Source organism: Mirounga angustirostris, unplaced genomic scaffold (assembly GCF_029215605.1).
Source record: "Mirounga angustirostris isolate CCGP_5_RB_7025 unplaced genomic scaffold, mMirAng1.0.hap1 SCAF_10, whole genome shotgun sequence".
In the NCBI taxonomy this organism is placed as follows: domain Eukaryota; kingdom Metazoa; phylum Chordata; class Mammalia; order Carnivora; family Phocidae; genus Mirounga; species Mirounga angustirostris.
Window position 1 is genome coordinate 258,659 of NW_026991718.1, and position 12,612 is coordinate 271,270.

The 12,612-nt window shown below is 40.0% G+C and overlaps 1 protein-coding gene across 4 annotated transcripts in view; it reads left to right on the forward strand.

Moving 5' to 3' along the window:
- Nucleotides 1-2,717: 2,717 nt before the first annotated feature.
- The window catches only part of NBAS (NBAS subunit of NRZ tethering complex), a 322,841-nt gene continuing 312,946 nt past the window's right edge, over nt 2,718-12,612 (forward strand). For 3 of the 4 annotated variants that reach the window (XR_010405385.1, XM_045884116.3, XM_045884117.3), the window contains exons 1-5: nt 2,720-2,884; nt 4,974-5,028; nt 6,996-7,032; nt 10,044-10,121; nt 10,481-10,528. Coding sequence is in view for 3 of the 4 variants with exons in the window: in XM_045884116.3 (XP_045740072.2) it covers nt 2,768-2,884; nt 4,974-5,028; nt 6,996-7,032; nt 10,044-10,121; nt 10,481-10,528 (335 nt within the window). In the remaining variant the exon portion in view is untranslated. Of the gene's footprint in view, nt 2,885-4,973; nt 5,029-6,995; nt 7,033-10,043; nt 10,122-10,480; nt 10,529-12,612 lie in introns of all 4 variants that reach the window. The other variant, XM_054509604.2, reaches the window with a different exon arrangement.

Here is a 12,612-nt window from a genome sequence, read left to right on the forward strand (position 1 = left end):
AAGCAAAAAAGGGTTAATCTATAACAGTGGGAAAATAACCATGAAAAATTCATACAGTCAAGAAAAATGTATTCAGGGCCAGCCTTCAAGCTGGGTTTATAGAGATTAAAAAGCTGTCGTTCCTGTCCACAAAAAATTACAGTATTTAGGTTCTATAGTTGCCTTTTGAATTCTTGAATTATTGGTGTTATTTGAGACCCCCTAGGTGTCCCCAGACTGTGGACAGGAATGGTAGTCATCATCCTAACATGAAACACTGTCATTTCACTGGTCTTACTCTTAGCTGGTGACACAGGACCCTCAGCCTTTTGTAAACGTCCCTCCCAAATATTTCTGGGGAGCCCCAGAGGTGTCTTCTACATGTTGACAAACAAGACCATTTCTTTTGGATGCTGCTGGTTGCCTCCCGTTGGAGCCAATGTTGAGCTGCTATTTGTGGTCTGTGCATCTGAGCTGCATGGCTATTTGTGGCAAAGCTGGGGAGAATGCCTACCCCCATTGTGTTTCCCTCTGTGAGGTTCAGGAGGTTCATTTCAGATAATGGGTCAGACAAGACGTCCTGAAGACTCTTACAAACCCCAAGAATGCTAGCTAGAATATAAAAGCAGAAACACAGCCTTTAAAATAAGTGGATGAGTTGGTCAGAAGGAAAAGAATCCCCGAGTCCTGGCAACAGGCCAAGAGAATCCACAGAAGAAGCAGTGAAGTCATTATAGCCACCTCAGGGATGAGTTTAGATTTCAGGGCAGGTGATAGAGGTGCAGCGGGATGGAGAGGCTGGGTCAAGGCCTCAGACTTGTGAGGAGAGGGGAGCTGGAGCACTGATCAACCTACAAAAAATTAGGATCCATAATGAGCAACCCTATTAGGAGATAAAATCTCCTAAAACAGAGCCAGACAGCAAATAAACTTGTCTGCTCAGCTTGGAATCTGAGTGGCTATAGAAGTCTCCTTTGAGAATTTGTGGCCACAGCCTGCCTGAATTAACAGTATTTGTAACATCTGAAATAATTTAGAGTCTTAATTTAAAGGAGATCCAAGTCTCACGGGTGCCTTGCAAAAATGAAGGCAAGTCTTTCCAGGGGAAGGCACCATCCAAGCCAGAACTCCAAAACTGCTCCCAGAATGGATTCCAATTCACAATGACACACACACAGAGTGCATAAAGAAACAAGTCACCATGAGCAAGAGTCAGCAGGAAATTAAAAAAAAAAAATAGATATTAGCAATATCAGGTAGGGAAACAAATTATGTTTGATATATTTCTAAAAGTAGGAATGGGAACATAAGAAGTAACACACTCACCCTACACAGGTGAAAAGCTAAGTTTTTTTTTTCCATTTTAGCATCGGTACATATATAGTAGTGCACTCTGTCCTGGTGGAGCTTACATTTTAGTGAATGGGGACAGACAATACAAAAATAGAACAAAACATACATTATATAGCATTGTGGGTGGTGTTACGGAAAAAAAAAAAAAAAAACAAAACCCAACCCAGAAGGTAAGGGGGATCTGGAGATCTGGAGTTCAGGGAAGGTGGTTACAAATTTAAAAACAAGCAGTCAGGGTAGGCTTCCGGAGAGAAGGTGACATATAAACAAAAACTTGGAAATGAGGGAGAGAGAGAGAGACAAATATTTGGTAGAAAGCCTCCCAAACAGAAGGAACAACTTTTGCAAAGTCCCTGAAGTGAAGTGTGCTTGCTGTGTTCAGAAAGAGCAAGGTCAGTGAGGCTGAAGGTGGTAGGGCCAAGGGTGAGGAGCAGGAGTGAGGTGAGAGAGTAAGGGGAGCGGGCAGGTGATATTGGGCAGGCTTTGAGCATTTAACTTTGAAAGAAATGGGATCCCTAGGCTTCCCAGCTGAGGCTTTTAATTGCATTACTGCCTAATGCATCTTAATGGATATTATGCAATGTAATTCCTGCAAGAAATCTTCAGTATTTGTGTTTCTTTTGAGTGTGACACAGTGCTAATTTCTTGTACACTGTATATTCATTAGGGTTACGATAGACTCTGCTTGCAAGTATAGGGTTTTCCACATAGAGGTATTTGTTAAATGAATAAATGAACAAATGAGGCTGGCATTTTAACTACCTCCCAGTAGGTCCTCAATGTATTATTTCAAGTTTATTGCCTCCATACCCTTTTCCTACTGGGTTATATTCAGCTGCCTGTTCTTTCAACTATGTATTTCTCTGCCTGTCTTTGCTGACCCCATTCCCCCTTACTTGAGATACTCTCCCCAAACCTCGATTTGATTCAAATTCTACTTAATGTTAAAGACCAAGGACAAGCTCCACTCCTCTTGATTCTGTTAACTTTGTTGCCTTTTCTGAGCTCCTATAGCATCATTCCTCTGACACCTTTCATTGACTTTATTGAGTTGCATAATTTTTGGTGTTTATTTAAAAACCACTGTTTGCACTCTCTTTGTATTTGGCTACAGATATACAAATGAAAGCTAGCATCTTAGATACTTTGCCATTTTTGTTTTACAGAAGCTGGCTGGATAGGAGGGGTTCAGACTTGTTTATCTCACGCAGATTAATGAACAAGGGGTACCCCGGGACCGGGACCTAAGTCGTACCCCTGGCAGGCAATAGTCACTGTACTTCCCACTCTTAAAAGGGTTAATCCAGCATTTCCTTTCCACGCCCAGTTAACCACACCTCCTTCCCGTGAATCAAAAACGGCAGTGGCCTGGGAAGTTTGTCCCTCGCGCGACGCCGTAGTGGCCCTGCTTCGGTGGCTCGGCTCCCGGGCGAACATGGCGGCCTCCGGATCAGTGCCGGCTGTGAATCCGGCCCCCGCGGAGAGCGAGGAGGAGACGATTCTCTATGACCTGTTGATCAACACCGAGTGGCCCTCGGAGACAGAAGTACAGGTGAACCGGGCCCCTCCAGAGCTGCGGCCAGCTTGGCGCGGGCGCTGTCCGGGCAGGGCCACGTAGCTGGAGCCACGTAGGGTGGTGGAGCTGGGTGGGAGGGGGAGCAGGGCTCCGCCGCTTGTGCTGTCGCCCTGGCAACGGCGCCGCGGATTTGTAACAGGGGTCTGGGTCCCCTAACGCGGGAGGTACCCGAGGTCCGTCCTGGGCTCCCGAATTCGGTCGTCCGGGCAGACCCTCGGGCTCTGGGGCGCGCACCTTCCCATTCCGGATCCCAGTTTAATAAGGCACGGCTGCCGCCTGGATTCTCGGTGGTCCTTTCCGGGGGGCGAGGCAAGAGCTGACCAGGGCTGATCCTCATGTGCAGCGGGAGAACTTTCCAGGACCCTACAGTCAGTCGCCTCAGCATCTGGAGGGCCGCCGCGGAGTGCGGCATCAAACCTTTACCCCTCCTTGGTGCTGAATTGCACCCATTCCTGTGTATTTCAGTAAACAAGCATTTAATATGCCAGTGTGTCGGTCCGGGTCCCAGATAATGTACGTGTGTGTCCGTCCACGTCCCAGATACCGTGTCGGGCGGTGGGCGTAGAAAGGCGAATAACTTTTGTAGTATCTGCAGTCTAGATGGCAGACCATCCAGTAAACCTTTTTCGCCACTTAGTGTAATTGCGCTGTGATAGTGGTATGAACAAAATGCCCCGACAGGGATGAGTGAGGAGCTGCTGACCTGGGGTTGGGTTCCTTGCTGAAGAAGGGGTTCAGGGGGTTGGTAACCTTAAGTGGACCTTAGGGTTTTCAGTCGTTGGGTAGAGAGGGGCCTCCCAGCACAAGGTGAACAGTAGGAACCAGGAACCCACATTTGTTCAGCATGTTTACTGAGTGCCTGTCATCGTTTTAGACTGCGAGGGTGCAACAAGATTCAAAAGGACTTTTATTAAAGTCCTGACATACGAGTTCTTTTTTGCATCTTTCCCGTTTCTTTACTGGAGGAACTGCTCCTTCTCCTATCTATAAAGTTTGTAGTTTTTCTTTAACCTCCTTTCCATTGCAGTTTTTGCTTGTCTTGAATTCTTGAATAATGTATTCTTTCAGGCTGTACATGTTGTTTTTCAAGTATATACTTAGTTTCTGTTTGTCTTGAACAATGTGAATATTGTAGGGTATGTAGCTAGGAGGCTGTTGCTGCTGCTATTGGTCAGAAAAGTTTGCATATTCACTCCTTAGCACTGGTTAATTACAGGAATGTTTCAGAATGCTTAACATTATAAATTGATTTAAAAAAGTACAGCGTCAACTTACATTGAAACCTCATGGCACTTTTTTTGTTTTGGTTTTGGTTCTATTGATTTCACCTGCCCAACTTCAAGCTCTTGGAGGGCGATTACATCGGATTCATCTTTATAACCCTCCCCAGGACCGAATTGTGTATTACTGATCAGTGGATAATCAATTCATGTTTGTGGAATGAAATACCTTTTCTGTGCTTTTAAGCTGTATCTGTCTGCACTTACTGTATGTCCATGTTCCTCTCTTAACAGCACCTTAGTACATTTTATTATTTGTAGTGCCTGCTATTGTTTAGCTTATTGTTTAGTCTATGCTTAGGAACTATTTAATGTAGCAGTTGTGTATCAGTGTGCGTGTTAGTAGCATTTTCTCTGTGGTTATACAACAAATACTCAAATTTGCCTCCAGGTACGAGTTTATTAATCCATACGAGCACTTTTCCTGCAAGCAAAAATTATTTTAGGCCTTTCTAACCCACCCAAGTAGACTGCTGAACTGGCAACCAATATGGTCTTTTCCCTTGACTTCTTCTGTCTCTGGACTGGTGTTTCGACATTTGGTGTTTGACTTTCCATCTTCAGTCCTTGTCCTGTGTCCTGATGAATGCCTGTAACTCTACCATGCTTACTTTTGCTTTCACTGTTTTCAGTCCTGCTTCTACTTCTTTTGTTTCTAAATAGCGATTTGTAAATACTGGTAACTTGTACCCTGCACTGAGTATTAGCAAAGAAATGTAACTTTACATATTGTATAAGTACTAGTAGAAAATTCTCAAATGTAATATTCTTTTTTCCCATTGCAGTCTAGAGGCAACCGAAAACATGGTGCATCCTTTATCGTCACAAAAGCGATTAGAGGTAAGTATAGCTTACTTTTCTTTATACAATGATATAGTTAGATAATTTTTTCATTTCATTTATAACTTCGCTGTTTTTGAGACTTTAGGAATTTTATTTATTTATTTTTAAAAAGAGTTTTATTTATTTCTTTGTCAGAGCACAAGAGGGGGGGAGCAGCAGGCAGAGGGAGAAGCAGGCTCCCCGCTGAGCAAGGAGCCTGATGTGGGACTAGATCCCAGGACCCTGGGATCATGACCTCAGCCGAAGGCAGATGCTTAACTGACTGAGCCACCCAGGTGTCCCCAAAACTTGAGCAATTTTAAAATGTTCTTTAGACTTATAGAGCCTGATAAAAATGAATAGCATACATTTTATCCGATTTTAATTTTATATATGTGTGTATTTTAATTTTAAGTGGTTTACGTTATGTTTCAGCGACATCTGGTCAGAGTTATTCAGATTAATAATTTGATTAACCAGAGCATTCATGTAACTCCTGACAAAGTTTGCATATGAGCTCACAGTATCTGAGAAAATCTTGAGCACTGGCTGTATTACGTTGCTGCTGTGAGAACTTTATTTATATTTATTGATCTAATCCTTTATTAGACCAGCAAGGTAGGTGCTGTTATGACTTCCATGTTTTTAGATGAGGAAGCTTGTCCAAGGTCACTCATTTGGAATTTGACTGCATGTCTTTCTGGCTCCAGAGCTCATCCTTGTAATAACTGGTGAATTTGAGCTACTTCTAAAAAGAAGATTCGGTTTCAAAGGAGTTAAGTGCTTGAAATTAACTATAATTTTATCTTCTCTTATAAGCACTAGAATATTCAATTTTCATTGTGACATATATTTTAAAATTTTGATAACTTAGAAAATATACACAAGTAATAAAATTCATTTAGAGAAATTCAGAGAATATGGATAACTATAAATTCGAATGAACAATTTTCTCATTTTACCACCTGGAGAAAATCTGTTACCCTTCAGACTTTTTTTCATTGATCTACACCTACATGTTCACACTCCCGTACACATTTTAAATGAGATTATATAAAGCGTCATTTGTCAATAGTGTAGTTAATCTTAAAAGTAAAACTGTCAGTTATTCTACCAGCAAAAGAGGGTTATTCAGGAATAACAGAATTGCAATTCAGGACAAGCAAGTTACAGTAAAACTATAGCCAAGTATAACAAACAGAGGAGAAGAGCATTATTTTCTGGAGGAGGAAGTTGGGAGGGGTTGTTCTGAATGAAAGCCCATTGGAGTAAAGCATTCAGGTGATGATGGTTTCTTACCGCCTGAGTTGCAGGGGGAGTCCATTTCTTGTAGGCAGTCTGATGGTACATTGGTACATCTCTTCCTTCTTGGGCCCTATAACTGATGATACTTTCTTGTTGATGATTCTTCTGTTGAGGCCTGACACTTCCTCCTATAATTGATGTTGAGTGTACTGCTCCCCCTTCTAGCCTCCCGACTCTACTTAAGTGAGGTGTCCCTTTATTTTCAGTGTGTTAGAGATTTTGTTTTCCCTGGACTTGTGCATTTTAGGTTTTTTTTTTTTTTTTTTTTAAACTTTGCTATAAAGTACAAAATAATATCTTAATTTTTATACAAATATTTTGGTTTTAAAGGGTGACTTCTCTACTCCTTGGTTTTATTGAAGTCTTTGGTGAAATTTAACATTTCAAACCACATTTCCCACATCTCAAACCACATTTCTCACATTTCCTTTTTGTACTGTTAGGAAATACTTCAAATGTTTGAGTAACACAAACTTGGGACTTAACATACACAAGTGTATGATCTTATAAAAGTTATAGTGTATATTAGATCATATACCTTTATTTTAAGAATTTTGTTCTCCATATTTTGTAATGATTCAGTCTGCAGTATATTTTAGATTTATCGTCAGTGAAACTAATTGAAAGCGATTCCTAAAGATTAGCTGATTCATATTTGGTTTTGCTATTTTTTATTACAGATCGTTTATTATTTTTACGCCAATACATCTGGTACAGGTAAGTGTCCTTCAGAGAACAGTATGAACGTCAAATGCAAATATTATCCTATTTGGGACTTAAGTTTTCAGAATTCAGTCCCAGATTGTGGTACAGATGCTGACATTCAGGTGAATGAAGTAGACCTTTTCAAACAGTTGATACACTGACAAGGTATCTCAGTCGACTAAGGGTAATTTTCGTCCTTTAGTCATTATTCAGAATATCTCGGGATGACTTCTGCTTTCTCTGATGAGTGTTCTCAGCCTTATCTTGAATGCCCACATGCTTGGGGAGCTTTTTAAAAACAATTTTGTCATAAGAATAAAAAAATTAAATTAAAAAAAAATGTTCTGAACTGGGAATGCCTGGGTGGCTCAGTCGGTTAAGCATCTGCCTTGGGCTGAGTCATAATTCCAGGGTCCTGGGGTCGAGTTTCATGATGGGCTCCTTGCTCAGCGGGGAGCCTGCTTCTCCCTCTGCCTGCTGCTCCCCCTGCTTGTGCTCTCTCTTTCTCTGATAAATAAAATCTTTAAAAAGTAAAAAAAAAAAAAAGATAAAAATAAAAACAATTTTGTACTTATTGTATCAACAATTCTTGTAGTCAATATTCAGTTGCTGTGTATCAAGGAAGGTCCTTTAGGTTTCAGTTCTTGTGTACTTTTTAATTCTTTTCAGTGTTAAGTCTTTTTAGGCATGGTGTAAGTGTTCAGGCTTAAAAGGAACAGAGAAATGATCGTTCTGACAAATGATATAGTTCTGCTTTTAGACAGGTGTATAGGAATTGTTTTATAGATTTATTTAACACAGATTGTTTTTTCCTTAAGGACATCTAATCTTAAAAGCTCCAGAGATAATAGGGTTTTATAAAAGAGACCTTTGACTCTTCTCTAGGATTAGCTCTGAATTTTTTCTGCTGTGTGTGTGTGTGTGTGTGTGTGTATAGATTTAATTTCTTATTTAATTTTATCTTGTTTTTTTGGGGTGTGTGTTCAGTATGATAGGGTAAAGAGATGAGAGCTGAGGGAGGGGTAGGGACGGGGAGGAGTATTTAAGAGGTAGGCTGTTTTTCCTGAGCTCACTGGGTGATCTAGCTTGATAGTCCTGAACATCTTAGGGAAGTGTGGGCAGAAAATATGTCAGTATAGGTCAGTGCCATGAAGTGATCATTTAATCTTCCGATATGTTACTTTCATAGGTAACATAAAGTTAACTGAAAAAAATTCAGTTTTTGCTCTTGAGTTTATAGTAATTAAACTTAAAGGTTTCGGGGCAATATTTGTTTCGGGTAGCTTTTTCTTTTTCTTTTAATTGTGAAGTATTATAAACAGACTGAGAATTATAGACCTTTTAAGTCCGAACAAGTTTATTATGGTATTATCTGCATGTGAATTAGGCAGTTGTTGCTGTTTGGTTCAGATAGCCTTCTCTCTCTTTTTATGCAAAATGTTACAACTCCTTGCCCCCCCACCTCCCTTCCCCACCAGAGGAAATTATCATCCTCAGTTGATGGTATTGTTCACGTGCATGTTTCATATCTTTGTTATAATATTTCTGTAACTACCATGGTATAAAATATTTTGTGTTTTAGAAATGAACATAAATATGCTGAATGTATATTACTGATACTTTTATCCTACTTTTTTGTTTTCTAATTTCCATGGTGTTTTTTTTTTCTTGTTTTTTTTTTTTTCCCCACCAGCTTGTTTTCTTTATTTTTCTTTTCCATCTATTTTCTTTTCTTTTTTTTTTTTAAGATTTTATTTATTTATTTGACAGAGAGAGAGATAGGGACAGCAGGAACACAAGCAGGGAGAGTGGGAGAGGGAGAGCTGGCTTCCTGCTGAGTAGGGAGCCCGACTTGATCCCAGGATCCTGGGATCATGACCTGAGCCGAAGGCAGATGCTTAACGACTGAGCCACCCAGGCGCCCCTTCCATCTATTTTCTTGATTTCCTCCTGCCCTGCGTTACTCCCAATTTGTTGTATCTGTTCGTACACTGCCGGTGAATCCTTTCCTCCTGTCTTTGGTGAATGATGTTATTGTGAGCTTGTGCTTGGCGATTCTTGCACCACTTGAGTGAAGTGAAATTGCGGTCTGATCTTGCATGTAGTAAAGGTTTGGGATTTTTCTTTTTCATAGGGGATTTCATTCCCATCCTCCCACAGACCGAATTCCAGACTTAGATGACATTCCTGAACAATGCTCGCCACACCTCTCCCCATGGCGAGGTTTGTCTAGTCCTTCCTCCTTTCACTGAGTGCAGTCATGTCAAGGGGTCAAGGGAGGTGCTGGCCTTGCTGGAGTCCCCCTTTCAGCTTCTGTTCTTTCTGTGCCCTGCAGCTCCTTTCCTGTCCCAGGTGTTACCTCCTGTTTTGAGTTCTTGTACCTGTACCCAATTCGAACTTTAAGTTCCCCTTTCATTTCTAGCATTTGAAGATTTCTTTCATTCTTGTGAGTTTAGCTGTATACCAGAATTTGTTAGACTGAGTCAGAATTTCTTTTTTTTTTTTTTTTTTAAGATTTTATTTATTTATTTGAGAGAGAGAGAGAGAGCACATGAGAGGGGGAGGGTCAGAGGGAGAAGCAGACTCCCCACTGAGCAGGGAGCCCAATGCGGGACTTGATCCTGGGACTCCAGGATCATGACCTGAGCTGAAGGCAGTTGCTCAACCAACTGAGCCACCCAGGTGCCCGAGTCAGAATTTCTAGGTGTGTGTAACAGGAAGGGTTTTTCGCAGGCTCATTCTGCTATGGTACTGGTATCTTCGATATCTTTTCCTTAGGAAGGACATAAAATTTATGTTTTGAACATACCACCATGTTTTTCTGGAAAAAGAGATATGTATGTGGTCAAATTTCAGATAACTAATTAGTAACTCTTAGTTTTGGGTTTACCAATATTCAAATCTTACATTCGAATGGAAAAAAAATCTTATCTTGCTATAGCTCTATATGCTATTTATAATATTTATTTACTTATGTGTGTCTTTCATGATTAGATTTTAAGTTAGCTAATGTGTTGTTTCAGCCCTGTGCCTTTTTTGCTCCCTGATGGACTGGTTCGCTTGGTTAATAAACAGATAAACTGGCATTTGGTACTTGCAAGGTAAGGTGTTAAAAATTTATGTGTTTCTCTACTGGGATTAGCACTTAGGTTTCATTATGGATATTAATTTTGGGGACTTTTGGCTTGCAGTCTTGATTTTATTTTTATTTTACTGTATGTGAATTCACTTTGTCACATATGATTGGTATCTTTTAAATGTATTAATTCACCTGTATTGAATCATTTTTGTGTACACTTCGGTACCTTTATACTCCTTTAGTTTTAAGGTCAAAAGTTGGATAATTGAAGATGCGAAAGCATTTAAAAATGATTTTTAACGTCTTAGAGTCATTCCATCTTTGTTGAAGACCGCTGCAAATATTCACATAGAATTTTTTTCTCTCTCTCGGCCGTGAAAGCAATGGAAAACTTTTGGCTGCTGTTCAAGATCAGTGTGTGGAGATCAGGTAATTGTTAATATTATTCATATTTAAAACTTCCCTTGAGAGAGATCCGGTAATTGTTAATATTATTCATATTTAAAATTTCCCTTGAGAAAATTTTACTTGATTTAGGGGAACTAAGATTTTTGAAGGGGCATATTTAAAGGGATTTTACCATTAACTTGCATAATTTTGTGAGGTGTCAGACACCACTTATGCCAATTACAGGACGAAAGATACTTTGTTAGAGTAGCAGGGCCTACTTCCCCACATCAGTCTGCTGTCACCTGTGAAATTTTACTTTCTCAGGAGACCAGGCATATCTTCAGAACTCTAGAAGTCACTCTTGTTTGACTGGTTACTGCTAAGTCAACTGAAGCAGATACTCAAGAAGGTATTGAAGTAGGGACTACTTTGCTCTGTTGGCATAAAGCTGTAGATGGAACATGAGTCTTTAAAAGACAAGGATTACGTATTACTTGAGACCAGTGATATTCTGTCATCTTGAGACATTCAGTGGTATTCTATACACATCTAGAAGGCTTCTCTAAGCTGGGCTTTCCATGTACTTTATTTTTTTTAATTTTATTTATTTTTAAAGATTTTTTTATTAGAGAAAAGGCAAGGGTGGGGGGAGGAAAAGGGGAAGGGGAGGGAGAAGCAGGCTCCCCGCTGAGCAGGGAGCCTTAGGCAGGGCTGAATCCCAGGATCCTGAGATCATGACCTGAGCTGAAGTCAGATGCTTAACCAACTGAGCCACCCAGGTGCCCTTCCATGTATTTTATTTTTAAGTAATAGATCAGTGTGAAAGAAATAGCAACAATAGCAACTAACTCAGGAAAACTAGTTAATTTTGGGGGGGGGGGGGGGGAATTACCAATAGCAGACAAAATGTGTTGCGTTTCTAAAATTAGAGGCTACTTCTTCAGGGAAGGTGTAGCTCTTGGTTTTTTAAAAAATAAGCAATGAGACTGAAATTTCAGGATGCCTAGATACCAGTCAAAACTTTCTTCTGATACTTTATTATTCTTGACTAAGCATAGTATAATGAGCATTCAGTTGTTATCACACTGGTTTTAGCTTTTTGTTTTTGTAATTTCTTTTTCTAGTTATCCAAACAGACCTGGACCCCTCAACTTGTGGGGGAGTAGACAGAGGGTTTGTCTGCATTGGGGCATCAACTTCAGATGTGGAGGCTTTGTTTCATGATCCCTCTTACAATCATCAGGATGGAGATGATTGACAATAATGACAGCCTTTCCAAACTACATTACTTAATTTGGCATGCTTTGATAGGCAGGTCCCTCTTTTTTAACACAGCATCAGTAAGCATCAGGCTGACACAATTTTTGAACTTCCGTTGTTCATAGGAATGGGCAAGTACTTGCTATTCTGTTTGTTGCAGTAATGTGAACTGTATCTTTTTGAGAAATGTGCTTATGGTGTGACTTTACAAATAACCGTTAATTGTCAAAATTTCCGTCTTCCATGAAATGAGAACATCAGTGGAATGATTTTAGGTGTTAGGGTCAGAATGTGCATGTGGGGATGGGATTGATACTTAGGCCAGTGAAGAAGAGTTTGACCATGGGTTTCTGGAATTCGTTAATAAAATTTTTGATGAGAAGAACAAAAAAAAAATTGCTTTAATAAAAGGATTTGCTACTGGATTGTTAAGAGTGTAAAATATTTATAAAACTTGTACATATATCCAACTCCAGGAATTCACTCATGTATTTGAGACTAAGTGGTGAGGGAAGAATTCTAGGCAACGGAAGTGATGCTCATCAAGATCTTATTCATCTAGTGTGTAATTTGCAAAAGCTTTTGATAACATTATTATATCTAAGGAGTTTTACATGGTAAGGCGTGAATTCCACTAGCAAGCTTTTCAGAAACACACTCCCCATGGACCCACCCCTCCCCCTCAATGGTTAGGTACCAATCCTTTATGCTCCTGAAATCAACACTATTATACTTAACGATAGGCTAATGCTAATGGTGTTGGGCATTCTCTTGTAAGTGCTTTGCATGTGTTAATTCATTTAATCTTTGCAGAAACCCTGTGAGGTAGGCATTGCTATTTTTCTCCATTTTAGAAATAAGGA